The 25,788-nt window shown below is 38.0% G+C and overlaps 1 protein-coding gene across 1 annotated transcript in view; it reads left to right on the top strand.

The window, feature by feature from the left end:
• VCL1 (vacuoleless1 (VCL1)) overlaps positions 1-9,981 on the top strand; it is a 73,084-nt gene extending 63,103 nt beyond the window's left edge. Inside the window, exons 3-16 of the mRNA XM_089424158.1 lie at positions 2,112-2,251; positions 2,603-2,708; positions 2,817-2,909; positions 3,078-3,167; positions 3,342-3,455; positions 3,752-3,859; positions 4,019-4,092; positions 4,211-4,265; positions 8,135-8,316; positions 8,399-8,528; positions 8,605-8,707; positions 8,841-8,938; positions 9,142-9,318; positions 9,474-9,981. Of these exons, the coding sequence (XP_089280284.1) occupies positions 2,112-2,251; positions 2,603-2,708; positions 2,817-2,909; positions 3,078-3,167; positions 3,342-3,455; positions 3,752-3,859; positions 4,019-4,092; positions 4,211-4,265; positions 8,135-8,316; positions 8,399-8,528; positions 8,605-8,707; positions 8,841-8,938; positions 9,142-9,306 (1,458 nt within the window). The 3' untranslated portion in view covers positions 9,307-9,318; positions 9,474-9,981. The remainder of the gene's footprint in view (positions 1-2,111; positions 2,252-2,602; positions 2,709-2,816; positions 2,910-3,077; positions 3,168-3,341; positions 3,456-3,751; positions 3,860-4,018; positions 4,093-4,210; positions 4,266-8,134; positions 8,317-8,398; positions 8,529-8,604; positions 8,708-8,840; positions 8,939-9,141; positions 9,319-9,473) is intronic.
• The last annotated feature ends 15,807 nt before the right edge of the window (positions 9,982-25,788 follow it).

Raw genomic sequence — 25,788 nt, 5'->3', positions numbered from 1 at the left:
AAGCCTAGCAGCCCCAAGGAGGAGCCACCACAAGAGTAAACGAGAGGAGAGGAAAGGCCCAATGGAGAGAAGAAGACACGACCATAGGTTAAGATTGCAACCCTTTAGGGACGCCCAAGTATTACACCTTTAGGGTCAGGTTAGTCACCAAAGGACAATGCATCGCAACACTAATTGATGGAGGAGCCACACACAACTTCATTGATGCAACACTAGTAGCCAAAAGGGGACTTCCCACCGAAGAGTTCAAGGGCTTGGATGTGATAGTTGCGGATGGGTATAACTTGGATTGCACACGAATGAACCCAAGTTTGAGCATAACTCTCGGTAACTATACTTTTACTAGTGACTTCTATGTAATAGATCTTGCATACCCCAATATGGTTTTGGGGATTTACTGGTTGTATTCATTGGGCAAGCACATGATGGACTACCAAGCAATGGAAATGGAATTTAAAGTACCAAATGGCAGTTAGGTAGTATTGAGAGGCATGGCTAATGCCAACCCACAGATCGTTTCAGCCAGGACGATGGAAGCCCTATTTAGGCATGGAGATGTAGCATATGCAGCAGAATACAAAATTATGAGCCAAAAGACGCCTAGCAATGACAAACCACAATACAAGACAAATATTCAACAAGTGCTGGACAAGCATGCTCAGATGTTTGGTGACATTCCTCCAGGATTACCCCCTAAGAGAGGGTTTGAGCATACTATAGAACTGGAAGAAGGGGCTAAGCCTATAATCACCACACCATATCGACATCCAAAGAAATTCAAAGACGAGATAGAGAAGATCATCCAAGAATGCCATATTAGATCTAGCTTGAGTCTGTTCGCCTCATTTGTGGTTTTTGTGAAGAAGGATGGCACGTGGAGGATGTGTATTGATTATTGAGCTCTCAACAAGGAAACCATCAAAAATAGGTATCCTATTCCCAGGATCGATGAATTACTGGACGAGCTTCATGGAGCAGTGTATTTTTCAAAGATTGACTTATAATCAGGGTATCATCAAATTCGAGTTCGAGAGAAAGACGTACTGAAAGCAACGTTCCAGTGCCACTACAATCACTTTGAGTTTTTGGTCATGCCCTTTGGGTTAACCAACGCTCCCACCACTTTCCAATATCGCATGAACAACGTTTTCAACAAGCAACTAAGGAAGTTCTTATTAGTATTTTTTGATGACCTTCCCATTTATAGCAAGACATGGGATGACCGCTTGGAGCTTTTGGATAAAATCTTGAGCATCATGCAAGAACAGTAACTCTATGCCAAATCATCAAAATCCGAGATTGGAATGACAATAATTCTCTTTTTGGGACATATAATTAGTGCAAAGGGAGTATAGGTTCATCAAGAGAAGATTCAAGCAATATTGGATTGGCCCACACTTAAGAATCTGAGTTACGGGGATTTTTTGGGATTTACAGCTATTTCCGGTGATTTGTCGACGAGTTCTCTCAATTAAGTCGACCATTAACCAATTTGATGAAGAAAGGAGCATTTAGGTGGACGAAAGAAGTAGACAAGACGTTCAACAAGCTCAAAAAGGTGATGAGCTCATGTGCAGTCTTGGCCCTTCCCCATTTCAGTCAACCCATTGTATTAGAATCCGATGCATCAGGAGAAGGAATAGGGGGTGTTTTAATGCAAAAGTGCCACCCCATTGCATTCGAAAGTTGGAAGGTCCAGGAGGCAGAGAAACTTTACTCCATATACGACAGAATACTAGTTGTGAATCATGATTACTAATGCATATTGATTTAAGTCAATTTCTTTTCTTACAATAGAAGCCACGATACAAGGGAGGGATGGGTAAAAAATTCGACCTCCAAAATAAGACATCAGAATCTTAGATTCACAATTCAAGTTCCCTCATGACTAGTGATTTTACTGCTGACATCCTAGCATAATGTCAGAGTCCAGAACATTGCTGGGCTGTTTATTCCTCGTTTTAGTAGAGAAACACATACGCTTGAGTGGTTTTTGTCTGATCGAGTATTTTATTCTTTTTCTTACCAAGCATTATTTCTTCTTATTGTGGTCTTTCTCGCATGGATTGTTGAATGAAGTCTCTATGTTTGTGGATGGCCTTGTTCTGCAGGCTGATGAGAACCTCAGGTTGATTCGTTCCTCCCTCCCTGAGGCCGTTGAAACATGTATAGATGCTGCAGGTCATGAATTTGACATTTCACGACAACGTACTCTTTTGAGAGCTGCTAGCTATGGTCGGGCTTTTTGCAGGTTAGTTCATGTCTTTGAAGTTTTTACTAGTCCATTCCTAAATGAATTTTTCATGGCAGACAAAGATCAGGAGTGGCTAAGAGAGATATTTGCAAGATGAGATTATTGTCGCAGAATCTCAATGCGACTTGGTTATTTTCAGAATACTAGCCACAAGTTTTCAGCACATCTTTGATGGATTGGTTTTGATGCCTAAGTCATTCTAGTAGACTCAATTCTTCTGTTTTAGTGGCTTGCATTACTGCTTATTTTTTCACTGCCTTTATCTTTGATTGTTGTAACCTTTAATGCATTTATGCACTCTCTTCTGATCTTTGAAATATTATAATGATTTTCAGTTGGGTTTGGCAGTCATTTTCAACGGGATCGTTTTAGGGAGATGTGCCAAATATTGAGAGTACTCAATGCTGTTCGTCATTATGAGATTGGTATTCCTCTCAGCATTCAACAGTATAAGGTGATTGTTTTACCCTGGTGGCTTACTTTAGTCTTACATTGCATTGTGTATGAAGGATAAATTTCTTAAAAATGATCTGTGCCCTCATCTATGATTTGCTGGTTCCAGGTACTCACAGCACCAGTCTTAATTGCTCGCCTGATAAATGCATTTCAACACCTTCTAGCATTAAGAATCTCTGAGTACATCAACCTGAGCCAGGTAATGCTATGTAGATTTATTATCCTTTTAATTGTATGGGTTAACTATGAAAGAGCCAATTTTGTCTATGTGTGCTATGGTGGTTTTGGAGTTCAAAGTTCTGATATGCCATGACAAGTCATTTGAACTTTGGAATTCTGTTTATTTTCATTGTTGCTGATTAAACAGGAAACTGTTGTTATGCACTGGGCTTGTGCCAAAATCACTGCTGCATCAACTGTTCAAGATGGGCCCCTCCTTGAGTTGCTGCTCGAGAAGGTCTCATTCCTCTGATAGTTTACCTATTAACCTGAGCTTATCAGATATCTGGTTGATTTCCATTTCCTTTGTTTTCTTTCTTTTTTGGGAAGTAGATCATGGAGATATTTTTGCAAATCTTATTTGTTCGATCATCGATGTACTAATTCCATGACATGTTTTGTGGACTTTCAGCTAAAGGCCTGTAAAGGAATTGCTTATGCAGCTGTTGCTGCCCATGCAGATAGGAAGGGTCGGCGAAAACTGGCTACAATGCTTCTCGAATATGAACCACGCTCTTCTGAACAGGTTCATTATTCTTGCCTCGGGAATGTAACTTCTGAAGGAGGTTTTCAGATTAGATGATAATCATGTAGACAGTTTTTCATTTGGAGCTTTCTCATTGAAATTCTGGAATCTGAGTTAAAATATCATTTTCACTTGTTTGTTGATATTTCTTTTTCATATATGATATTCTCTTCTGCCTTTGCAATACAAATTTCATCTTATGTTAGTGAGTTGTTTTAATCAGTCCTTGTTGCATGCCAGTTGTGATGATATGATCAAATAATTGCAACACATGTCAATCACTTGTTCAAATTCAGGTTCCACTCTTAGCAAGCATGGGAGAGGAAGACCGAGCCCTGGTAAAGGCAACAGAAAGTGGCGACACAGATCTTGTTTATCTTGTTATTTTCCACATCTGGCACCGGGTAACTTTAATCCTTCATGGGTTTCTTATTTGGTGACATTGAATGATTGTAAATTCAAATTCAGATAATTTAGCAGATGGTAGCTTGCCCCAGGGTGTTTTCTTTATCTTTATAGTGGAGAATGACATCTTAATAGGGCATTTGATATGTGGACTGCAGAAGCCATCATTGGATTTTTTTAGTATGATCCAGGCTAAGTCACTTGCACGTGATCTCTTTATAACATATGCACGGTACTGCTAATCCTGATGCATTTTAATTTGAAATCAAGCAGTTAATGGTACTCGTAAAATTATTCCCCAATCTTATTCAGCCTTGCTAAAATGTTTTTTTGTGGCATTGTTAGTACAGAAACTATGATCGGGAGTTTCTCAAAGATTTTTATTTGTCAGCTGGCCAACTACAGGTAAATTTATATTTTCTTTGGCTATACTGGTAAAAGTTCGATGGAAATGCCAATAGATATTTGCCATTTTTCTTGGCCATTGTGGTGTTCAACATGTATCCTTTTATTCCACTCTGCTTTGGATGCTTTACAATTTGTTGCTTTGTTATTATGTGAAGAAAGTTGCCAACCCTAATGCACACAATAGTTATCAATCTATTGCTCTCATTTCAAAACATCCTGTGGGGTTGATGGATGAATGGCACAGTCTGTTATTAAGAAGATGGTTAAATATAGTGAGGGGCAAGAGGAATGTCAATTGGAGTATCATCCATTTAAGTACTAAACTGACAGATTCCTCCATCTTCCCTTTCATTTACAACCTTGTGAAGAAAGAACAAAAATGGCTGAAAGCATTCAATGAAATTGGAAATTAACTGTAGTATAATACATGAAGGCAGTAGTTGCAGGAAACACCTGCATTCCTTTCTCCCCCCAAAAATAATGTTCTGGAAACGACAATACCTTGGAGATGGCTCAGCAACTCCTGGAAACATTTCCTGGGCATTTTGGCCCTCTAACCTTTGAATGGGGCCTTGTGAGACTTGCATGGCCACTACAAATTAAGAAAACATATTGGCTATAGAAATAATAATAACAAGAAAAAAAATAATTTACTATTTGTTTGCTATAAAATGATACCAATCATCAAAACCTTAATATCACACACACGCAACAATAGGTTTTCAAATCCTAGGGATGCAGGGCTTCCATAAACCTCCTTTGGAGAAAACCTAGACGAGGCGATTTGCATAGCCAGTGCCCCATCTATTCCCGGTGGCTCCATACCAAAATGATGAGGTGGAGAGTTTGTCCAGATCGACACTGAATCTAAGGGATCTGAAGAATAATCTTCTAGCTCTTCGTCCATCTCATCAATGAAAATTGACCTTTGAATGTTCTGAAGCCGCCTCAATACCCAATAGGTATTCTGCACTCTCACTGTATAACACCTGCCGGAGCCCCACATCTCCAGCCCCAGGCTGAAACAGGTAAGGCCTCCCTTCTCTGTTGCATACGACTATTTGCTGTAGACGACTGTTGTAAATTATCCAAACCCTAACAAAGACTGTGGGTTCGATCCTTCGCACGACTTCATAGCCATCCTCCCTACAAGAGCCCTCTTCCACTATTCTATGCTGTAACAATCACTTATAACAAGTCTTCTTCCAATAGCAATCAATTATCCAATTCACTTTCAGTTATCCAGTGATAGTAAGAAATTGTAGATAGAATAGTAAACGATATGCACAATAGAAGACAACCAAGAACAATAGAGACACAAGATTTGGTCAAAGGCCAGGGAAAAACCCCTCAAGGGGGGAAACCTTTTCCAAATTCTTCTATTAAATTGTCATCAAATGTTCAACGGAGAGATATAGTGTCCAAGTACTTCAACAATGAATCAAAGGTCAAAGTTCTGACTATTCAAATCAACCATCCAATATGTAATCAAAGATGAGCCGAAAATTCAAATCTGCAAATTTTGGTCAAAGTCAACAACAGTCAACTCTGCCCTAACCAGTCAACAGTCAATGGTCAAAGTCCTCCAAAAGGTTCAGTCAAAGCAGCAAAGAATTTGGCCTCCTCAGCCCAGTCAAACACGGTCAAAACAGTCAACAAATTCAGCCCATAAATTTGGTCAAAGTCAAAGTCTGACTTACGGAAACCCTAGCTTAGAATTTTGGTCAACGCTAGTCAAATATGCCCAGAAAATCTTGGTTAAAACAGCAGTCAACTCAGCTTCCCAAAAAAATCAAAGAATTTGGTCAAACCAAGTCAAAATGTCCAAGTCAAAACAAACAGAAACTCAACGCTGGTCAACAGAAACACCCTCTTTCTCCTTCGCACATGTGAGCTCGGACCTGCTATTTTCAGTAGTCGAACCAATCAAGAGAATAAATCATTGTGTGATGATGCCTCCAAGTGATGTGACATGAAGTGTATTTATATGTGGTTGATGAGGTCGAATTTCCTTGCCTAGGCTGACTTGAACATTTTGTGATGATGTGGTTCAATACTAAAAATAATGTTCTCTCATGTGCAAATTAAATTCTTCCAAGGGCTAGTAGGGTCTTGAGAAGGTGAGGAAGGCTCCCCAAGGGAGGGAATTTCTACCTAAGCTGCCAAATTTCAACAGTACTTGCATGTGTTTTCTCCTAAGAGGTCACAAGTTCAAATCAGGGTTGCAACGGACTGCCTCTCCCCTTGAATCCGCTCCTGAAGCATGCTTTGAGTAGGAGCGGATCAAAAGCGACCCTAGAGTGCACCCCCGCAAATTTATTTATTTTTTTATCTCGTTCCCTAGCTTTTTTCACAAAAAAATTCCCAAACACGTTCCAAACGCAAACTTTTTTCAAAGAAACAATAATTTTTGAGTGGGGCAACCTAATATTCAAGCCTATGGCCCTAGTATTGATGTGCAATTCATGGTAATGTTAAATTCTTAAGTGACATTCTCCTTTATCTTTCATTTTCATCTTTTTACTTAAATTTTTATCATTACCATGAAATGACTCAAGATGTTTGAGAGTGGTTTTGACCTTATTGGATTTCATCTAGAGAAAGTAGAATTTTAGATCTCACTCAAAATCCAACGAATTGATCAATTTTTCAGGATTTCAGGATTGGGGGCATTGCATTGTGTCTGTTGGATTTTATCACATACTAGGGTATGTACTATGGGACTCGTATTTAATCAAGAGCACCAAGCCCTCTATGTACCTTGATGTTAGTGACATTGGCTGTCAAACTCCTCTATCATGACCCTACTAAAAAAGTACACATCACTCAAACAAAATCTTGACTTGACATGCTAGTTTTTTTCTATCTTAAGTTAATGCTTAGAGGGTGATATTAATGACAAAGATCCCAAGATAGACAATGATTTTGATGATATGTAGGTATTTGTTGTAGCATGATTTTTTTGGATGCTAGAGACCATCTACAACCTACTTATTTTTGGTTCAGAGATGTATTGCACTCGATGCTATTTTGGTTATGTGCATGGTGCATGCTATATAAACATAATGTTATATGGTTTAATCCATGTGTTTATGTTTTTTTATATCTAATTCACATTCTACATGCTTTTGTTGACATATATGTGTCAAAATTTATAAAAATATATATTATATAAAATTCCTTCCTAACCCGGGAGCTTTTGAAAATGTTGCTCCCTGCTCCCACTTCTGCTCCCACTTCCCGCTTCTGCTCCTTCTCCCAAGCAGCCTTGGTTCAAATCCATAGGGGTAGAGTGTGTATACCTCCTTAGCTTTAACAGTTGAATTGCTCCAAGGAGGTGGGTCCCTTGTCCCAAAAACAAGGAGGTCTCATACACTAATTTGGTATCTGGCTTGGCAGTGACCTTAAAATTAGATTAACTTGCAACCTCTCAGGATTTGTAATGTTTTTTAAATTTTTTGATGGATTAGTTCTTTGGAGGTTCTTTAGTTCTCTGTCAGTTATTCAAATATATCTATTTATAGATAGAATCCCAAAAGCCATCCATGGTAAATATCATAGATTTGCTGATTGCTTTTGGCATTCTCTTTTTTTCTGTTCACCCATGTTACAAATTATGATCTGGCATTCAAGGTATGTATTCTTGCATACTTCAGTCTTCTATACATGTCAACGCATATAATTCTTCTTTGTTTATCATGAATTTGTTTCCAATTTTTAATGGGGAAGAAACTTGCTATTTGATGTCACAAAACCAATCCACCCAGGCCATGAAAAACACAGGCATATGCATAATTTTTAATCTGCCTGCCTTGTTAGATTCTATGAATGATTGTTTCTTCAAGGTTTAGAAAATCATTTTGCAGGAATTAGCAGCTCTGCTTTGGAGGGAATCTTGGGAACATACAAAGAGTCCCCTTGCACAAAAGGGTTCTCCTTTTCAAGGTCCTCGTCTCAAGCTCATTGATCAAGCGCATAGACTCTTTGCAGAGACAAAGGAGCATGCTTTTGAGTCAAAGGCAGCAGAAGAGCATGCAAAATTGCTTAGGTATGAATCTCACCTAAAAACATGGATCTGCCTCTTTCATAAGCATATCCTATCCATGCTAAGTTCTTCATACTGCCTGCAGACTGCAGCATGAGCTAGAAGCAAGCACCAAACAGGCTATATTTGTTGATTCAAGTGTCAGCGACACAATCCGCACATGCATTGTACTAGGAAATCATCGTGCAGCTCAGAAGATAAGGGCAGAGTTTAAGGTTTGGTGACCGAATGCATTGTTTTCCCTGGACTGTTCCTTTTGTATATTTCAGTAAGCTAACATTCCTCTAACAGGTTTCTGAGAAACGGTGGTATTGGCTGAAAGTATTTGCCTTAGCAACTATCAGAGATTGGGATGCCTTAGAGAAATTCTCCAAAGAAAAAAAACCACCTATTGGTGAGCCCTGCACCGTATCTTTTGCTATATTTGACTAACGTGTCATTGAGCTTGTTGGCATTTGTTTCTTGAAAATAAACCCTCTCTTTTATTCTGTTCAATAATGTAATTTTTAATATGTACAACTGGGCAGGCTACAAGCCATTTGTAGAGGCTTGCGTTGATGCTGAAAATAATAATGAAGCTTTGAAATACATTGGCAAACTAGCAGATCCTCATGAGCGTGCTGAGGTTTGTAATGATGCATACGCTTTTACTTGAATGAATTTATATTACCCTGGTACATGAAGATTGGTTTTCTCCTATACCAATTCTCTATTGAGGCAGGTGTTTCCTTTCTGAACATGCACATAGCAGATACAAGCATCATGTATAGTCTAATATATTTCTGGTGAATTTGTCTCCTATCATAACTGTTATAAATTTGTCTCCAGGCTTATGCTCGTGTAGGTATGGCTAAGGAAGCAGCGGAGGCTGCTTCTCAAGCCAAGGATGGAGAGCTGCTGGGGCGGTTGAAATTAACTTTTGGGCAGAATACTGCTGCAACTGCCCTTTTTGACACTCTACGGGATCGCTTGTCTCTACAAGGAGGCTCTTAGTTTTTCCATAAGGTGTCTTTATATTTTCATGTTTGAACAAAACTGAGTGTTTTCTGTAATCGATGAAAGAATACATATCAAAGGAAGCATGTTCGAATTTGAAATTATTTTTCCTTGTTTGTCTCAAATGGAAAACTAAGTTCCCTGTTATACTGGAATGTTTGCAGAAGAACAACTTGAACAGTTGGCTGCATGGGTTTCAGATCATTATCACTAGTTGGTTGAATGTAGAACTGAGAGGGTGCAGTATTTGGGAAGTTGGAAGTGTTATAGGAACTTGAAAAGACCTGAATCATCAATCATGATCATTGAAATGTTGTATAAAATGTTTGTGGCCAGAATAACCAAATTATTGTAAATTTGGCCACAGCTCTAGATCATCTTACCAGTTTACAGTTTGAGGGATTTCTTCTTTTTCCTTCAACGGTCTTTCTATCTTCAGGCATGCATCTGGTGTATAGAATATATATCCGAGCAAGGATCTAATTCCCTAGTGTTGGTTTGTTCCGAGTATATGTTAACATATTATGTTCCTCCTCAGTAGAGGATAAAAGGGAAAATAATTATCTTATTCAAGACATTTCAGAGTGCCAATAGAATTCAATTTATGGGAGAATGTGTTGGGATTCAAAAAAACTATAATATAATGTGATATTCATCTTGTGGGTTTTTGAACTGGGATTCTTTCTTTTGATGATGATAGCTTGGTTCACGTGGACCAAAAATTTGAAGTTTTGATCAAAATGATTTATGTACACCAAATGTTTTTCAATTGGTTTGGACGAATGTTCCTATTTATTGGATTACTATTTCGTTTGGAGAGGCCCGTCATCCTTTGATTCCTGCTCTTGTTTATAAGGTTGTCATTCTAGGATTACTGTTCTACTCCAAGAGGCTCATATTTATTTACCAGACGGATGATACAGCGCTACACGATCGGAAAACAATATTTCCCATTCCTCTGAGCTGTTGAGGCGTTAAATACTTAAGTTGCCAATCTATAAGTTTGGTGACTCATTTTGGTGAAAGCGTTGGCATTTCATGTTGTCGTTCGACGAATGGGCTGAAAATACTAAGTTGTTGTGATTTTTCACCACCATTTCTCTATTTGTTTAGAAATAGTCCTAATCTCCTCATGGCATTGGCGAACGCTTTGGTGAGAGCATATCCATTCATGTTTTGGTATGACCAATAATAATGTTCAGCATGTGGATAAAGTTTTGTAGCATCCATTACTCTTTTTTATTGGCTCTTGGTTGCAAGAGCACTTATTAATCTTTGAGCATTTTTGTAGAAGTGTGGGGATGCAAGTCAATATCAACAAAACAAAAGTAGTGGTTTTCTCTAATAAAAGAAAACATAACCAATATAAGTTCTACTTTGAAGACAATATTTTTCTTCTTTATCGGCTCTTGGTTGCAAAAGCACTTACTATTCCTTGAGCATTGTTGTAGAAGTGTGGGGATGCAAGTCAATATCAACAAAACGAAAGTAGTGGTTTTCTCTAAGAAAAGAAAACATAACCAACATAAGTTCTACTTTGAAGACAACATTCTGAAAGAAGTTGTGAATTACAAATACCTTGGAATTGATTTCAACAAAAATCTAAGCTGGAATGGTTGTAGAAAGAAAAGAACTTTGGGGGGTTGGAAAGCATTTTATGCTTTTCAAAGTAGGTGTAGAGAGATAGGGTTATGAGACTGAAAAACCACTCACTATTTTTGGGCTTCTAATGATTCCGGTGATTCTCTATGGTTGTGAACTATGGGCCAATAGTACATCCGACATGCATTGGAGACAAATTGAGCAAATTCAGAAGCGTTTGATTACAAACAAATTTAAAATTAAAAGTGTAGTTCCTTATGCTATCTTGTTAAGTGAAACATGGACTGCTCCTATTGAAGCAATTGCTATGGTGCGAGTCATAAGGTATTAAAAAAAATTGAGCAAATGGAAGAGGGTAGATGGCATAAGGTTGTCTTTAATGATAGATTGTGCAAGAGCAAAAAAATTTGGATGCAACAAAATAACAAATGGTTTAGTAAATAGGGTATTTGCTTGAACGCGTGTCCCATAAACAACAAAGAGATAAAAGCTTTTGGTTATGGAAAAGTTCCACAAGTGTACTTGGGATAAGGAGCTAGGAAGAAAGAAAAATTACTATATTGAAGTATTTAATCCCACTCATAGTCATCAACCAAAAGCATACATTGAGGTGAATATCTCTTGGAGAGCCAAAATTCTTAGTGTCTAGTGAAGGACTAATTCTCATCAACTTCGTTGTGAAATAGGGCGCTAGAAAAGGCCAAAGGAAGTGTGGGAGGAAAAAATATGCATTTTTTGTTCTTATGGAAAAGTGGAAACAGAAAAACATTTCATTTTAGAATGTGAGACTTCCAAAAACAACAGGGAAAGTTATGCAGATATGCTGGCAACTAGCTCTTGGGATAATCTATTTAACGAGGGTTTTGCCGAGAAGCCGGGAGCATTTATTTTGAAGCTTCATAGAAAAATGATCGAATACATCAAGTAGATGAAGAAGCAATCTGTCCCATAGGCTATCTTTAGCCTCGTGGACGTTAAAATAATTTCTTTCTTTCTTTCTTTCTTGATTGCAAATGCATTAGGTGGCATACTTTTCCCAATTATTCCAACCCTGTGCAAGGGTCTTATGAAGGCTAACAAATTTGTAATACTTATAGATACAGTCAGAGTCAACAAATTTAAATATCACTTTCACAAAATTTTCAATGGGTATAGATTGAACCAGAGCACAGCCCTAATGATGTTGAGTATTGCAGTTGCATGTTTAGCAATATCTACTTTCATGACTTATTTTCTTGCATTTGACATCAAATATTTACATTTATCATCAAACATGAAAACAAATTAAAACTAACGTATTTTGAGCCATTTAACATTTTTGAAAGGTATGTTCAACAACCTCCGTTTTCACGACTTAATTTTTTATTGCATTTGACATCATTTATGATAAAACATGAAAACAAATTCAAAATGTGTGAAGATTCTTCATAGGGCCTTTTAACTAAAAACTAAATTTATCTAATTTTAAACACAATAAGAAAGGAAATAACTTATTTATATCTAAACATTTATTTGATAACAATATACCATTAAAATTTATTTACCACAAATTAAATAAGTAAGAATTTCATTGCAACCATTTACATAAGTAATCAATAAATGGAGGAATATCTGTTCTAATAGCTTAGTTGAGATGTTCTTGAGCTTCTGACACTGTTGGGATGCTCCTCTTGACTAATTGATTGGATTTGCTTCCTAGCCAACTAAGAAGTAATTCCTAGTTCAGAGAACCTCCACATGTTCCTTAGCCCTCCGGGCCCAAGTCCAACCAGATGTAGTGTGTCCAAGTTTAACAAACACTCTTCAGATCCAAGTTTGATCTCCCTTCTTTATCTCTCCATTCTCTCCCTTCTCTTTCTCCACATTCTTTCCCAAAACAAAATCCTCCAAACCAAAGCCAAGACCAAGGACTTCCCCCCTCCTTTCATCATCCTTCCCCTTTTATGTCTTTTCCTCCCATCCACCTCAACCACCTATCATTAATGTCATGACCATCCCCTCATCCTTTCATTTAGTATCCTTGACTTTTCTTACCATATCATGTTCAAAGTAGATTTGAGAAGACATTTTGGGGATAAGATATGGATATTTAATTTGGAAATTAAATTGGAGAGTACCGTCTCTTCTCCGAAGTAGATTTTGAAAAGACACCTTGGGATATGGATATTTAATTTGAAATAAATGGAAGGGGACCATATCCTATCCAAAAATTAAATTTGAGAAGATAAGTTGAGAATTGAATAATGACAATAATAAAATTTATATCAGTAAATAAAATTACAATTTCACAAATGTAAGTATATACCAATATTTCTTGATAATTATAAGTCTATTTTCAGGGAATTTAAACACTAATAAAATTTGCATGATAAGATTAAGTAGGGCATTACATACACCCCTCCTTCAGAAAGCCTCGTCCCGAAGTTATAGTGAAAAAGATACAAGGAGTTTGAAAGCAGTTTGACAATAAGGCATAACAAAATAGAGAGAGAGTTATAGTAGTAAAATTTAGTAAGTCAGACAATGATACCACTTCCCATCAAGAGTCTCCAACTAATCTATATCCTCCTATCCTTCCTAACCTACTTCCATTCCCACCCTATCCATCATCTGTTGCTATATACTATGGCATCGGCTATACCAATCTAACCATTGATAAAACCAATATAGCAGAAACGTCGACTATATCAACCTAACTTCCCCAACAGGCAACTGGCAATCGTCATCACATGTCTAGGGGAGCGTGTCCATCACCGCCCTCCCACGATTCTAGGTTTGGAGGTTACACGGTGGGAAATACCTCCACCCCTCCTCACAACTAGGGTCAACACCCTAATATGGACCACACCACAGCGCTGGTTGGATACTTGTCATCGAATAAGCCAGTCAGGTAGTCTTGTAAGCTGCGATTTACATTTTACCCATGTCATAAGAGTGCGTATCAAGTAGATATAAAATGTAATAGAACAATGTATATCATACCTTTCCTCATTAGATGTTTCAACCTTCCCCAATGGAAGAGTATATCTTAGTTATCATATAGTTCTTTTCAATCTGCAGGTTAGTTCTCATTCATGCATATATATAACAACAAAATATATATAGATAAGTGATCTTAAACATTATGTTATTAAGTCTAGTATCCTTGTACCAATTTTGTAGTTCATATTGGAAATAAATCTTACATTAGATAAATCATAATTTCACTAAGTCATTCATTAGATAAATCATATCCACTTAGGCCATACATGAAACAACAATAACTCTGATAAGTCATGCACTAGATAAATCATAACCAAGTAAGTCATACATTAGGTCATACATCGAACATTTCAATTATCAATACCTAATCCATCTAATGATTTATATAAGTAGTTTCACTTGTCCAACCAAATGCATCAATATTACATAGCGTTCATAAATAAATAACATGGAACTGTAAATATAACCTTAGCATAGGTAGCTATCTAAGTCAAAATGGACATCATAAATGGTCAAAAGTGAGGGGTAATTGCGACATATAGCCTTTGCATCCTTCCGGGTAGCAGATTTTGGGTTACACTTGTCCTATTGTATCTTAACTTGGTCCACCAAGTGATGCCTGAGCTATCGAACCCTATGGTATAATATGCATTTTGGTTTGATCATTATGGTTCCCACGTCTGAGACCTATAATTCCCTCCAGTCGAGTTGTGGGATTTATCAGAAACATAATGTTATAGGACAGATACATAAAAACATCATGAGTTTTATGCAAGTGGGGTGGTAGTACAAGACAATAAGACACTGGTCCAATTTTCTCTCTGATTATAAAAGGTCCTATAAATCGAGGTGGTAACTTCATACCTTTCTCAAACTGAATAGTGTTAGGAATAACTAAAAAATAAAAATAAGAACTCGGTCCCTCACTTTAAAACTTCGACCGATACTATGTGCATCAACATAACTTTTTTTCCTATCTTGTGCTTCCTTTAAACTTCGTTGAATCTATCTTGCCTACTCCATTTTTTTGAAACAACCCTATCGTGACTATCATTGTGTATTCCATCCTTTCGTCGACTCAATGGTGCCCTGCATGGCCTCCCATATAGAGCTTGATAAGGAGGCATCCTAATTGAATTGTGGTTATTATTATTATAGGAAAACTCTACCAATGGTAAGTACCTTTCCCATCGAGTCTAATTATCCATGACATACATTATAGGCATATATTCTATAACCCGATTTACTTTTTCAGTCTTTCCATCTATTTATAGACGATATGCAGTGCTAAGGTTTAACTAAGTCCCCAACACTAACTGCAAACTTGTCCAAAATGTATATGTAAAGCGAGAGTCCCTATCAAAATGATCTTTGTGGGTAACCCATGTAGCTAGATAACTTCACCTATAAATACTCAAGCCAAAATGGGAGCAGTCTCTTAGACAAGGTAGTTAGCCACCTAGAGATACCAAATACATGGCCAAAATAGAATATGTTAAGGTTGTTTCTCCAAGAAGAGAGCAACTCATCCTTCAAGAGTAATCCATAAAAAAAATATTTTTGCAACTAATGGTCATGACCACCTTTACGAGTGGAGTGACTTCAAAGAATATGCCAAGGTAATTAGAGTCTTGTAGACAAACAACGTAACTCCTCTAAATGGAAATGGTATAAAGATGTTAGGGAATTATCTCCCAGGATCAACCAAATTGGCCATAAATAGTAATCCCATAGAAACATGTGCCATAATTGTCCATAAAGTTGTTATAACCTCCTCAAAGAAGTGGGGTGTCCTCAATCAATGTGCCAAAGTGGTTAAATGCACATGTACCAACACCTCTCCTCCAAGGAATATGATAAATAGTTCACCCTAAGATATTGTGTAATGAGGCTAGGACACTCTCCAATATAGTAATAAAGGATCTTCCCAAACCAAGAGAACCCATTTGGTACAATGTGAAAATAACATGCAAAGTGACCAAAACCATGGGTGTCAATGTAGAAGACCACTCGAGCAAGGTCTAAATGCCTCCAAATGCATGAGAAGATGCCATATAAGGGGAGTGATTTCCTCTATCAAGAAAATAACTACTCACAACATGCCACATCATAGCCAAACTATAAATATCCATTGGCATTTTTCTAACAAACCACAACCACTTTTCCATGTCAGCAAGACATCCACCAAAAGGGACATCAATTATGCAACAAAAGGTGGGTGTACTACTTCAAGGTTCACCAATCAAAATCATGAAACAATAATCCAAGTGAAACCCTATGAAAACATGCAAACATGCCCAACAAATAATTCACTATGTCAAGGAGCAATAATTAACCAACAATACTTAAGGAAATTCTTAGTTGATGGATATCCCTCATCATAAATGTGCTAAGGGTAAATCAAATGTTTGAGCAATGTTATGCAAGGCCCTCAATCACATTTCAAACACCATATGTGCTAGATGCAAGCCTCCAAACAAGAAATGATGATGCCAACCAAGGACATAATGTGCATTATCTAACATGGGATATCAATAATAAATCATAGTAACAAACCCCCATGGTTATGTGATTTCGAGGACAACGACACTAGGTAAGTGCGCATAAGAACAACTTTCCTTAAGACACCTCAACACTCACCAGAGGTGATCAACAATGTCATGAGGGAAGTGTCAAGGAGAATGTAAGCACAAACCATGACTTCCCTCAATAAAAGCATTAAGCTCCATCAAATAATCCTACAATTGCAAGCTTAGTATAAAGAAGATGTTAATTGATAGTCACTTATATAAGTGCCTTTGGTAACAAGATATGCAAAAAAAAACATCAATACTCCATGTGCAACATGCTTGGTTAGGGTTAACAAACACCATCTAGCACTCAACCTTGATTTAAAAAGGAATAATTCTTTATTCAATATTGTGAAAAATATTTGATATGGATTAGACTAATAAAGCAACAAATGCAATAACATGATGCCAAAAGGCTAGGGAGATGAATGCCATTCACAAATCTTTATATCTTTTTATATATAAATCCTTCATAAGTGACTTATGGAACTCATGAAGTTTTTTTTTTAGATTTATATGTTCTAACATTGAAGAGGCTAGCTCAATTGATAGTTTCCAATGTTGTTAGTCGTTTGGTTACTTTGTTGCCAACAAATGATTAGTTTGACTCCCCTTGGGTGAGGCACACTAATTTACACCTATGGGTTTATAAGGGATGCCATCTACAAATGTGAAGAAGTATCCTTTGGATTTTCCTTGGGATTTTCATGTGAGGGGTTAATTGGAAAATAAAAGAAAATGAAAAAAAAACCGAAGTAGTTGCTAATTCAATGAATTTGATAGTTGTCCAAAATAACATATAACAAATCCAGGGTTGAGATGTATTCCTACTGAGCAACTTCACAAGATTGTCAAGTTGAGATGTATTCCTATCGAGCAACTTCACAAGATTGTCAAGTTGACAATATTAACATTGAGGCATAATTTTTTAAAGATATATATATATATATATATAAAATCTAGCCCAAACCTTGCACACGAAAACATGAGTGTTGCTAAATACCCTACTAACTGGATTGGTACAAATATAAAGAAATATTTCAACGTTGACAATTAGGATTGGACAAATCAGTGGAAGGCTCATATCAAAATCTTATTTAAAAGGGGATTTATGGATTTCATATCAAAATCTTATTCAGGAGGGGATTTATGCATTTAGATCTAGAAGTTTATGAGATCAGAGACATATTTTGTGCCTTTTATGGGAGATGTAATAGTTAGCTTCATTTTCTTCATAGATTGAATACATAAATAAATAAATAAATAACCCCCCCAAAAAAAAACTCATGAAACTGTAATGTACTCTACTCACCTAGTGTGCACTATATCCATTAAAATGAAAAATAAGTTTTATTCCTGTCATCCATGATATCTAGCAGGTCAATATAGCTGACATTGTCCCTATCCTTGTAAGTTGCATTTTTTTTTTTTTCAAAATGAATAAACAAAAAAAATGAAACAAAAGCCTTCACCAATGGGACTATGTAATCATAAGAAAAATCACTGAAAACAATATCCCCACATATAGAATCCACATGCAAAACAATGTATACAAAATTCTAGACAAACTACCTTCATTTACTTACAACATTATCCGTCTCCTAGAATACCATGATTGCAGGTTATGCCCAGAATGGAGAGTGTGATCAGGCATTGAGGCTTTTATATGGTTAAGATTCAAGAATCAAGAAGCCAGAAATTGCTCACCCCAATAAAGTTCTTCTTGAAACTATTGGGGATATTCTTCTCTATCTAAAACCTTCATTGTTATAGATTTTGGCTGTCGCAGTTGCTTCTTTTAAACTGATGGTTGTTTGGTTATCGTAGTTACTTCTTTTAAAATGATGGGTGTCAGCATCATAACTGTTTTAATTAGGTTGGTAATATGGCCAGGTGTTTAAGTTTGTGAAGAAAAGAAATGATTGAACCTTGTGATTGTTTAAGAACTTTGAGAGAGGGCGAAGAATTGGAGTATTAATGTTTCTTATTTGAGGACTTTGATTGCAGTCAAACAACATATGGAAAATTTTCTTAAGATAGAATCCTCAAAACTCCTTGGACCCTTGGGGGGCTTAAATACAATAGAACGATGGACAAAGGGTAGGCCTGGGCCATGTATTATAGGGTTTTTTTTTTTTTTTGAATGTTGTTTATTTGTTAGTAGAATGCCATCAACATTTAGTTCTGAGTAATTGGCCATTTATTCTTATTTTGGAGTGAAGTTGAGAATGGCAAGAAAAGAAAAAAAAATTCTTGCAATGTTTGGAAATTGGACCTGTCGTGGTTGACAGAGAAGCCACTGATTTTATGGTTATAAGTGAAGATTGCGACAAAGATAATTCTCCCATAAAGATGAGAAGATCTGTTTCAAAGATTGAAATTATCCATAATGATATTCCTCACGATTTTCCTTTTTTTGCCAAATGTTCTATTAACTCCTTGGCCAAAATTTCTATCAATTCCTCAAGAGAATTTCTTTCGAAGCTTGGATTAGGAGGATGGTGCACTACTTCTTATTACATCAAGCGACTTCTTATTACCTCAAGCGAGAACAAAATTGAGAAGCTTAGATATCAACTGGAGTAGATTGATGACTTAGGTTGAGTTTTGAAACTGGAAGCCAAGAGAAGGCCTTGGAAATAGATCTCTTACAACCAGTAGGTAATGTAAACAGTCCCATTTCATATATGCATAAATGCATAGTTGAATAAACAAAGGAAAATTATTGCAGAATGGGTTTTGAAACCCCACGATTGTTTAGAAACATGGTCAGAGGATCTCTCTATGGAGGATTTCTCAATGAAGATTAAATCTACAATGTCGTAGCTGAGGAATCTGTACCATGACATTCAAGGATGGCTGAGCTAGAAGAAGAATTGAAGCTTTCTTGGTAGAAGAAGCATGCTCTGCAACTTTGAAGCTATTTGACTTGCTAGGAAACAAATCCACTACTTCAATAGCTACAGAGAAATTGTCAAGAAGTTTTTATGTCTATAACTTTTATACAGATAATGTGACTTGGGGAGATAGGCAATCTACATGATGTAAAACCTTTGAGTCTAGCCTTGATATTGTCGATAACTTGACAAGGATGAAGAATAGTGATTACGATCTCTTTGATATTGAAGTAAACAATGGAAAGACATACCTTTTTGGGAGAGAACATGAGATTATAAATAATTCCCAAAGCAACAAAGATTCTTGGATTAAGAACATTCATAGGCCTGAATACTCTACTTCATATACAATGTCTGAAAAGTCAATTATGTTAAGAGGATTTTGCCGAAGGTAGTGATTTGAAAATGGATGTCACAAGATAGTCCTGCACTTATTCCTTCGCATTTCTCCAAGATACTCGATTCCTGCAATGCCTGACATTGCCTCTGTTGGTCCCTGGATTTGTAACACAATCACCTCTTTAGCCCACGGAGGGAGAGGGAGAGGACAGAGCTCAACCCCTGTTATATGCAGATTATTCACATCTCTGCCTAGTTGATTCGTCAATCATCCTCAGTGTCTCAGAATATCTCACCGTCATTCGATGATTCAAAAATATTGGAATATGATGCACTGGTTTAGACATCATTTGGGCGAGTGTTGGCCGTAGTAGAGAAAATTGGGGATCGAGTCTTTGCACCCACCAATCTGCTGAGAGAGGCTCTTGCCGTAGAAAAGAGTGTTATGCTTCATTTCAGAAAATGTAAGCAACCCAATATTGAAGGTTTGACCAAATTGATCCAGCCTCTTAGTGAGTTGATCACAAAGGCAATTTTTTTACAGAAGGAAGATGGTCTGATACTTACAATCTCTTAAAAACCATTGCTGAGTGTTTGCCAGCACTGTTGTGGGTAGTCTATATTGGGAAAGACTGCGACTTGAGTCTTCTTGCTGTTCATGTAGAGGAAATCTGGCAAAGTGCAGAGTTCCTTAATAACAAGGTTCTGGTAATCGAGTGGAACAAGAGCATGGAAACGGGACTATGTCTACAACATTGACCATTTTGGACTCAGGTAATATGCTAAAGCACAATTTAGAAGATACTGAGAATCTTTCACCAATGGGAAAAGACGAGGCTCTCAGAAGATATGAACTCCTCTCAGAACCGTAGAATCAACTCATCAACGTTCTTTCAAATTCCAAGCAGCGATTGGGTGTTTCTAATTTGTCAACTAGTGGAGTATCTCTCGTGAGTTAGTGGTTAGTAGAGAGAAGTGGGGTTTAGTTCCTAGAAGGTAATGACGATGTTGAAGGAAGGGCTAAACACAAGTCACGAGATCCTATCCAATCTCAGAACGATTTAGCAAGCCATTCAACTACTGGACAACAAGGTTAATGTAGGTTTTAACACCGTACAGAAATTACCTGCATATGAATTCTAAAACACAGAAAATAAACAATGCGAGAGCATAACACATAAAACACATATAAACAGAGATTTTCCCCTTGATCACAAAACCGGGACTACCAGCTTGATTTTTCATTATGTTCCTTTCAATGTTATAATACATATTTATACATGCCGAAGCATCCAATACCATGGACCGAAAACCATCGCGTCCAATACCATGGACTGAAAACCATCGTGTCCAAAAACATGTGCGAAAATCATGCACAAAACCATAGGTGGGTCCGCCCAACCTAACATAGGGTCCAAAACCAAAATTTTCTGGGGCGCTGCCCGGACCCCATAAAGTGGGGTTACGGGTACCCCTCAAACCCCCTGTGACCTCCCCCCTTGTAACCCCCAGTTAACTATGTGGGCTAATCGTGGAAAGAATCTAACACAACCCAACATTCTCCCACTTGTTGTTTTCTTTCCACAGGGGGCCACAAGAGAGCTTAGTCATTTTTCCAGCCCTGAAACGCCCATTATTTCTCTACACCAAGAGAACTTCTCAGAGCTCACAAATTTTGTTAATGCATTTGCAATATTCTTCAAAGTGTCCACCTTTACGAACAACACCTTTTTTTCTTCTATCATATCTCTCACAAAGTGATACTGAACATCAATGTGCTTTGTCTTTGAATGATATGCGGGGTTCTTTGCCAAGAAAATTGCACTTTGGTTGTCACAGTCTATCCTTATAGCTTCCTGTACTAACCCATACTTGAACACAATCTCTGCAACCAAACTGCTTCCTTGCTTGCATGAGTGGCTGCCATGTATTCTGCCTCTGTAGTTGATAGTGCCACTACAGATTGTTTCTTACTCATCCAACTGACTGCACCTCCAAATAGGTTAAACACATACCCACTTGTAGATCTTCTCTGATCCAAATCTCCAGCCCAATCTGCATCAACAAAGCCACGAATATCCAACACTCTGTCCAATCCTGGTCTTCCTTGGTAGCACAAACCATAATCACTAGTGCGATGAAAATACCTGAAAGCCTGCTTCACTGCTGTCCAATGCTCCTTTCCTGGTTTTGACATAAACCTGCTCAATACTCCCACTGCATGTGCAATGTTTGGTTTAGTACAAACCATTGCATACATCAGGCTACCGACTGCACTTGCATATGGAACACGGGACATGTCCTCTTCCTCTTCTTGTGTCTTGGGACACTGTTCAACAGATAACCTCACACCTACAGGAATAGGAACCTTCACCGGTTTACTATCCTGCATATTAAACCTCTGCAGTATTGTCTCGACATACTTCCCATGGTTTAACCAGAGTTTCCTCTTTGCCTGATCTCTTTTAATTTCCATGCCCAAAATATAGTTTGCAGCACCAAGATCTTTCATGTCGAATTTGGAGGACAATTGGGTCTTCAAATCATGGATAATTTCTTTGTCATTTCCAACCAGCAACATATCATCCACATATAAGACCAGATAAATAACACGGTCACCAATTAATTTAAAATACACACAGTGATCTGCTTTGCTTCTGGTGGAGCCAAGTCCCTGTATAAATGTATCAAATTTCTGATACCACATCTTTGGTGACTCTTTTAACCCATACAGAGACCTCTTTAACTTGCATACCAGTTCTTTCTTACCCTTCACCGCAAAGCCTTAAGGTTGTTTCATGTAGATTTCCTCTTCCAGATCCCTGTGAAGAAATGTTGTCTTCACATCCATCTGTTCTACCTCAAAATCAAAAGCAGCAGCAACAGATAAAAGTAATCTAAGAGAAGTTACCTTGGCAACAGGAGGAAAAATATCACCAAAATCAATTCCCGGCACCTGGGAATAACCTTTCGCTATCAACTGAGCTTTGTATTTCTCCACTTTTCCTTCTGCATTTGTCTTCTTTTTGAACACCCATTCGCTGCCAATGGGTTTCCTTCCAGCCGACAACTCCACCAGATCCCAAGCCTCATTTTTGTGCAAAGATGCAATTTCATCAACCATGGCCTCTTTCCAGAGTTTTCCATCCTCTGAATCCACTGCTTCCTTCACAGTTCTGGGATCATCATCAGTAACAGACAAAGCAAAATTTGAACAAAAAGCAGATGGAATATACCTTTCTGGCTGCCTTCTTTCTCGAACAGATCTTCTCACAGCCGGAGTTTGTGGCTCTTCATATTCTGATTCCTTCTTTGCTGTAAAGTCTGATTCTTCCTCCTTTAGATCAAACTCTATCTTCTCAGGTTCCTTTGATTGGACTTCATGTTTAATAACACCTTTCACCTCTCTGAACAGCACATCTCAGCTGTACACAACCTTCCTTGTTACTGGGTTCCAAAGCTTATAACTCTTTAAACCATCCTTATACCCAATAAAGATGCACTTTTCGGATTTACTATCCAACTTGGTTCGTTTCTCCTTTGGAGCATGTACATATGCATCACATCCAAATACCCTTAGATGTCAAAAAGAGGGTTTCTTATCAGTCCATACCTCTTGTGGAGTCTTATCCTCCAATGCTAATGAACGTGACTTGTTGACCAGGTAACATACAATATCCACCGCCTTTGCCCAGAATTCTTGTCCTAACCCGACACCACTGAGCATGCTTCTTGCCCTTTCCATCAACGTCTTGTTCATTCTTTCTGAAACTCCATTTTGCTGAGGTGTATATGGAGTAGTTTTCTGCCATGATATACCACACTTCTTACAAAATTCTTCAAATTCCTCGCTGCAAAACTCTCCACCATTATCTGTCCTTAGCACCTTTATCTTCTTCTCTGTCCGATTTTCCACGAGAGCCTTAAATTTTTTAAACCTGTCAAGGACTTCAGATTTCTTCTTATGGAAATATATCCATGTATTCCTTGAGAAGTCATCTATAAAAAATGCATAGTACACAAACTTACCTAGTGATGGAACCTTCACAAGTCCAAACATATCACTGTGCACAAGCTCTAATATCAGTGTCTCCCTCTTACTACTAGAGGGGAAACTCACCCGATTTTGCTTCCCATATACACAATTTTCACATAAATCAAAATCCAGGGAGCTATTACTCATACCTTCTACCATACCTTTACCATGAAGTATTCGAAAACCTTTCTCTCCAATATGTCCAAGCCTTTGATGCCACAACATGGTCTTCTCTCCAGAGACCACTAGATTTTCTGCTCTAGTTTTAGGAACCACTGAATTGGTGCACCCATCAACAACAGTGCTACTTGCAGCTTGTATAGAGTTCCAATCCAAACTCCCTGCATCAATACCAGCGCTCCCCGAACCATCTTCCAGGTATCCTTCTCGAACACTGTTTTTACACTTGCATCATCCAACTTGCTTACAGAAATCAGATTTCTGGCCAATGCAGGAATATGCAGAACACCCGGAAGTGTTCTAACCCTTCCACCTTGCAACTTCAACTTTACTTTTCCGCGACCAACGATTCTAGCCTTCCTGTCATCCCCCAAGAAGACATCACCACCATCATATTTCTCATACTCGCAGAACCACTCTCTATGGGGAGTGAAGTGAAAGGATGCACCTGAGTCAATCAACCATGCCTCATGATCTACATGTGTATTTGAAGAAGCCAAGTACATATCCCCACCTTCATCTGAGGTTGTTTTCGCCTCTACATAAGGAGCATCATCAGATCCCTTTTCTTTATTAGGAGCTTTAGATTTACAGTCCCTTTTGAAGTGCCCTTCCTTTTCGCATTTCCAGCACACCACCTTTACGAGTTTTCATGGAGATTTAGATCTCCCACTAGATGACTTATTTTTGTTTATGTTCTGGGACCGTCCTCATATAGACAAGGCATAACCATTCTGGTTCTCCATATTTTTCCATCTCATCTCCTCCGTCAGCAAGGATGAGACTATTGCGTCAAAATGCAAGGCAGTTTCATTGCTACCTATTGCAATAACCCGACTATCCCACGAATCTGGTAGAGAACACAACAAACTGATGCACTTATCTTCATCTAAAATTTTAATATCAACAGATGCTAACTGACTTACCACAGTATTAAATGCATTCAGATGCTCTTTCATCGAGTCTCCATCTTTCATCCTCAGGTTATACAGCTTTTTCCGCAAGAACAGTTTATTCACCAAAGAGTTAGATTGGTACAAAGTCCCACAAAGCCTTCACCGTAGCTTCCCCTAATACATTCAACAATACTGAATCTGAGACACACAATCGTATTGTGCTCTTTGCCTTCCGATCCAACTTCTTCCATTCTTCATCGAACACTCCTGTTGGTTTAGTACCCGGATCTACCGCGATCCATTGATCTTTATCCACCAACAGATCCTCCATCTTGAGTTTCCACAACTCAAAACTCTGACCATTAAATTTTTCAATCTCTATCTTTCCACTGCTCGCCATCTTCTTTCACCAACAGAGTCAATCTCGCAGATCTCCCACTGAACAGGGTCTACCACAGGCCCGAGCGAAACCCCTCAGCAACAAAGGCGTTCCCTTGAAGCCAAAACAACTCTGATACCAAATGTAGGTTTTAACCCCGTACAGAAATTACCTGCATACGAATTCTAAAACACAGAAAATAAACAATGCGAGATCATAACACATAAAACACATATAAATAGAGATTTTCCCATGGATCCCAAAATCGGGACTACCAGCTTGATTTTTCATTATGTTCCTTTCAATGTTATAATACATATTTATACATGCCGAAGCATCCAATACCATGGACCAAAAACCATCACGTCCAATACCATGGACTGAAAACCATCGCGTCCAAAAACATGTGTGAAAATCATGCACAAAACCATAGGGTCCAAAACCAAAATTTTCTGGGGCGCTGCCCCGGACCCCATAAAGTGGGGTTATGGGTACCCCTCAAACCCTATGTGACCTCCTCCCTTGTAACCTCGAGTTAACTACGTGGGCTAGTCGTGGAAAGAATATAACACAACCCAACAGTTAAGATCCTCAACAA

This window comes from Pinus tabuliformis, chromosome 4_2 (assembly GCF_031772625.1).
Source record: "Pinus tabuliformis cultivar Carrire ecotype Pingquan chromosome 4_2, CPIR1, whole genome shotgun sequence".
Lineage (NCBI taxonomy): Eukaryota > Viridiplantae > Streptophyta > Pinopsida > Pinales > Pinaceae > Pinus > Pinus tabuliformis.
Note: the sequence above shows the minus strand (reverse complement) of the source record. Positions and strands in the feature narration are given on the sequence as shown.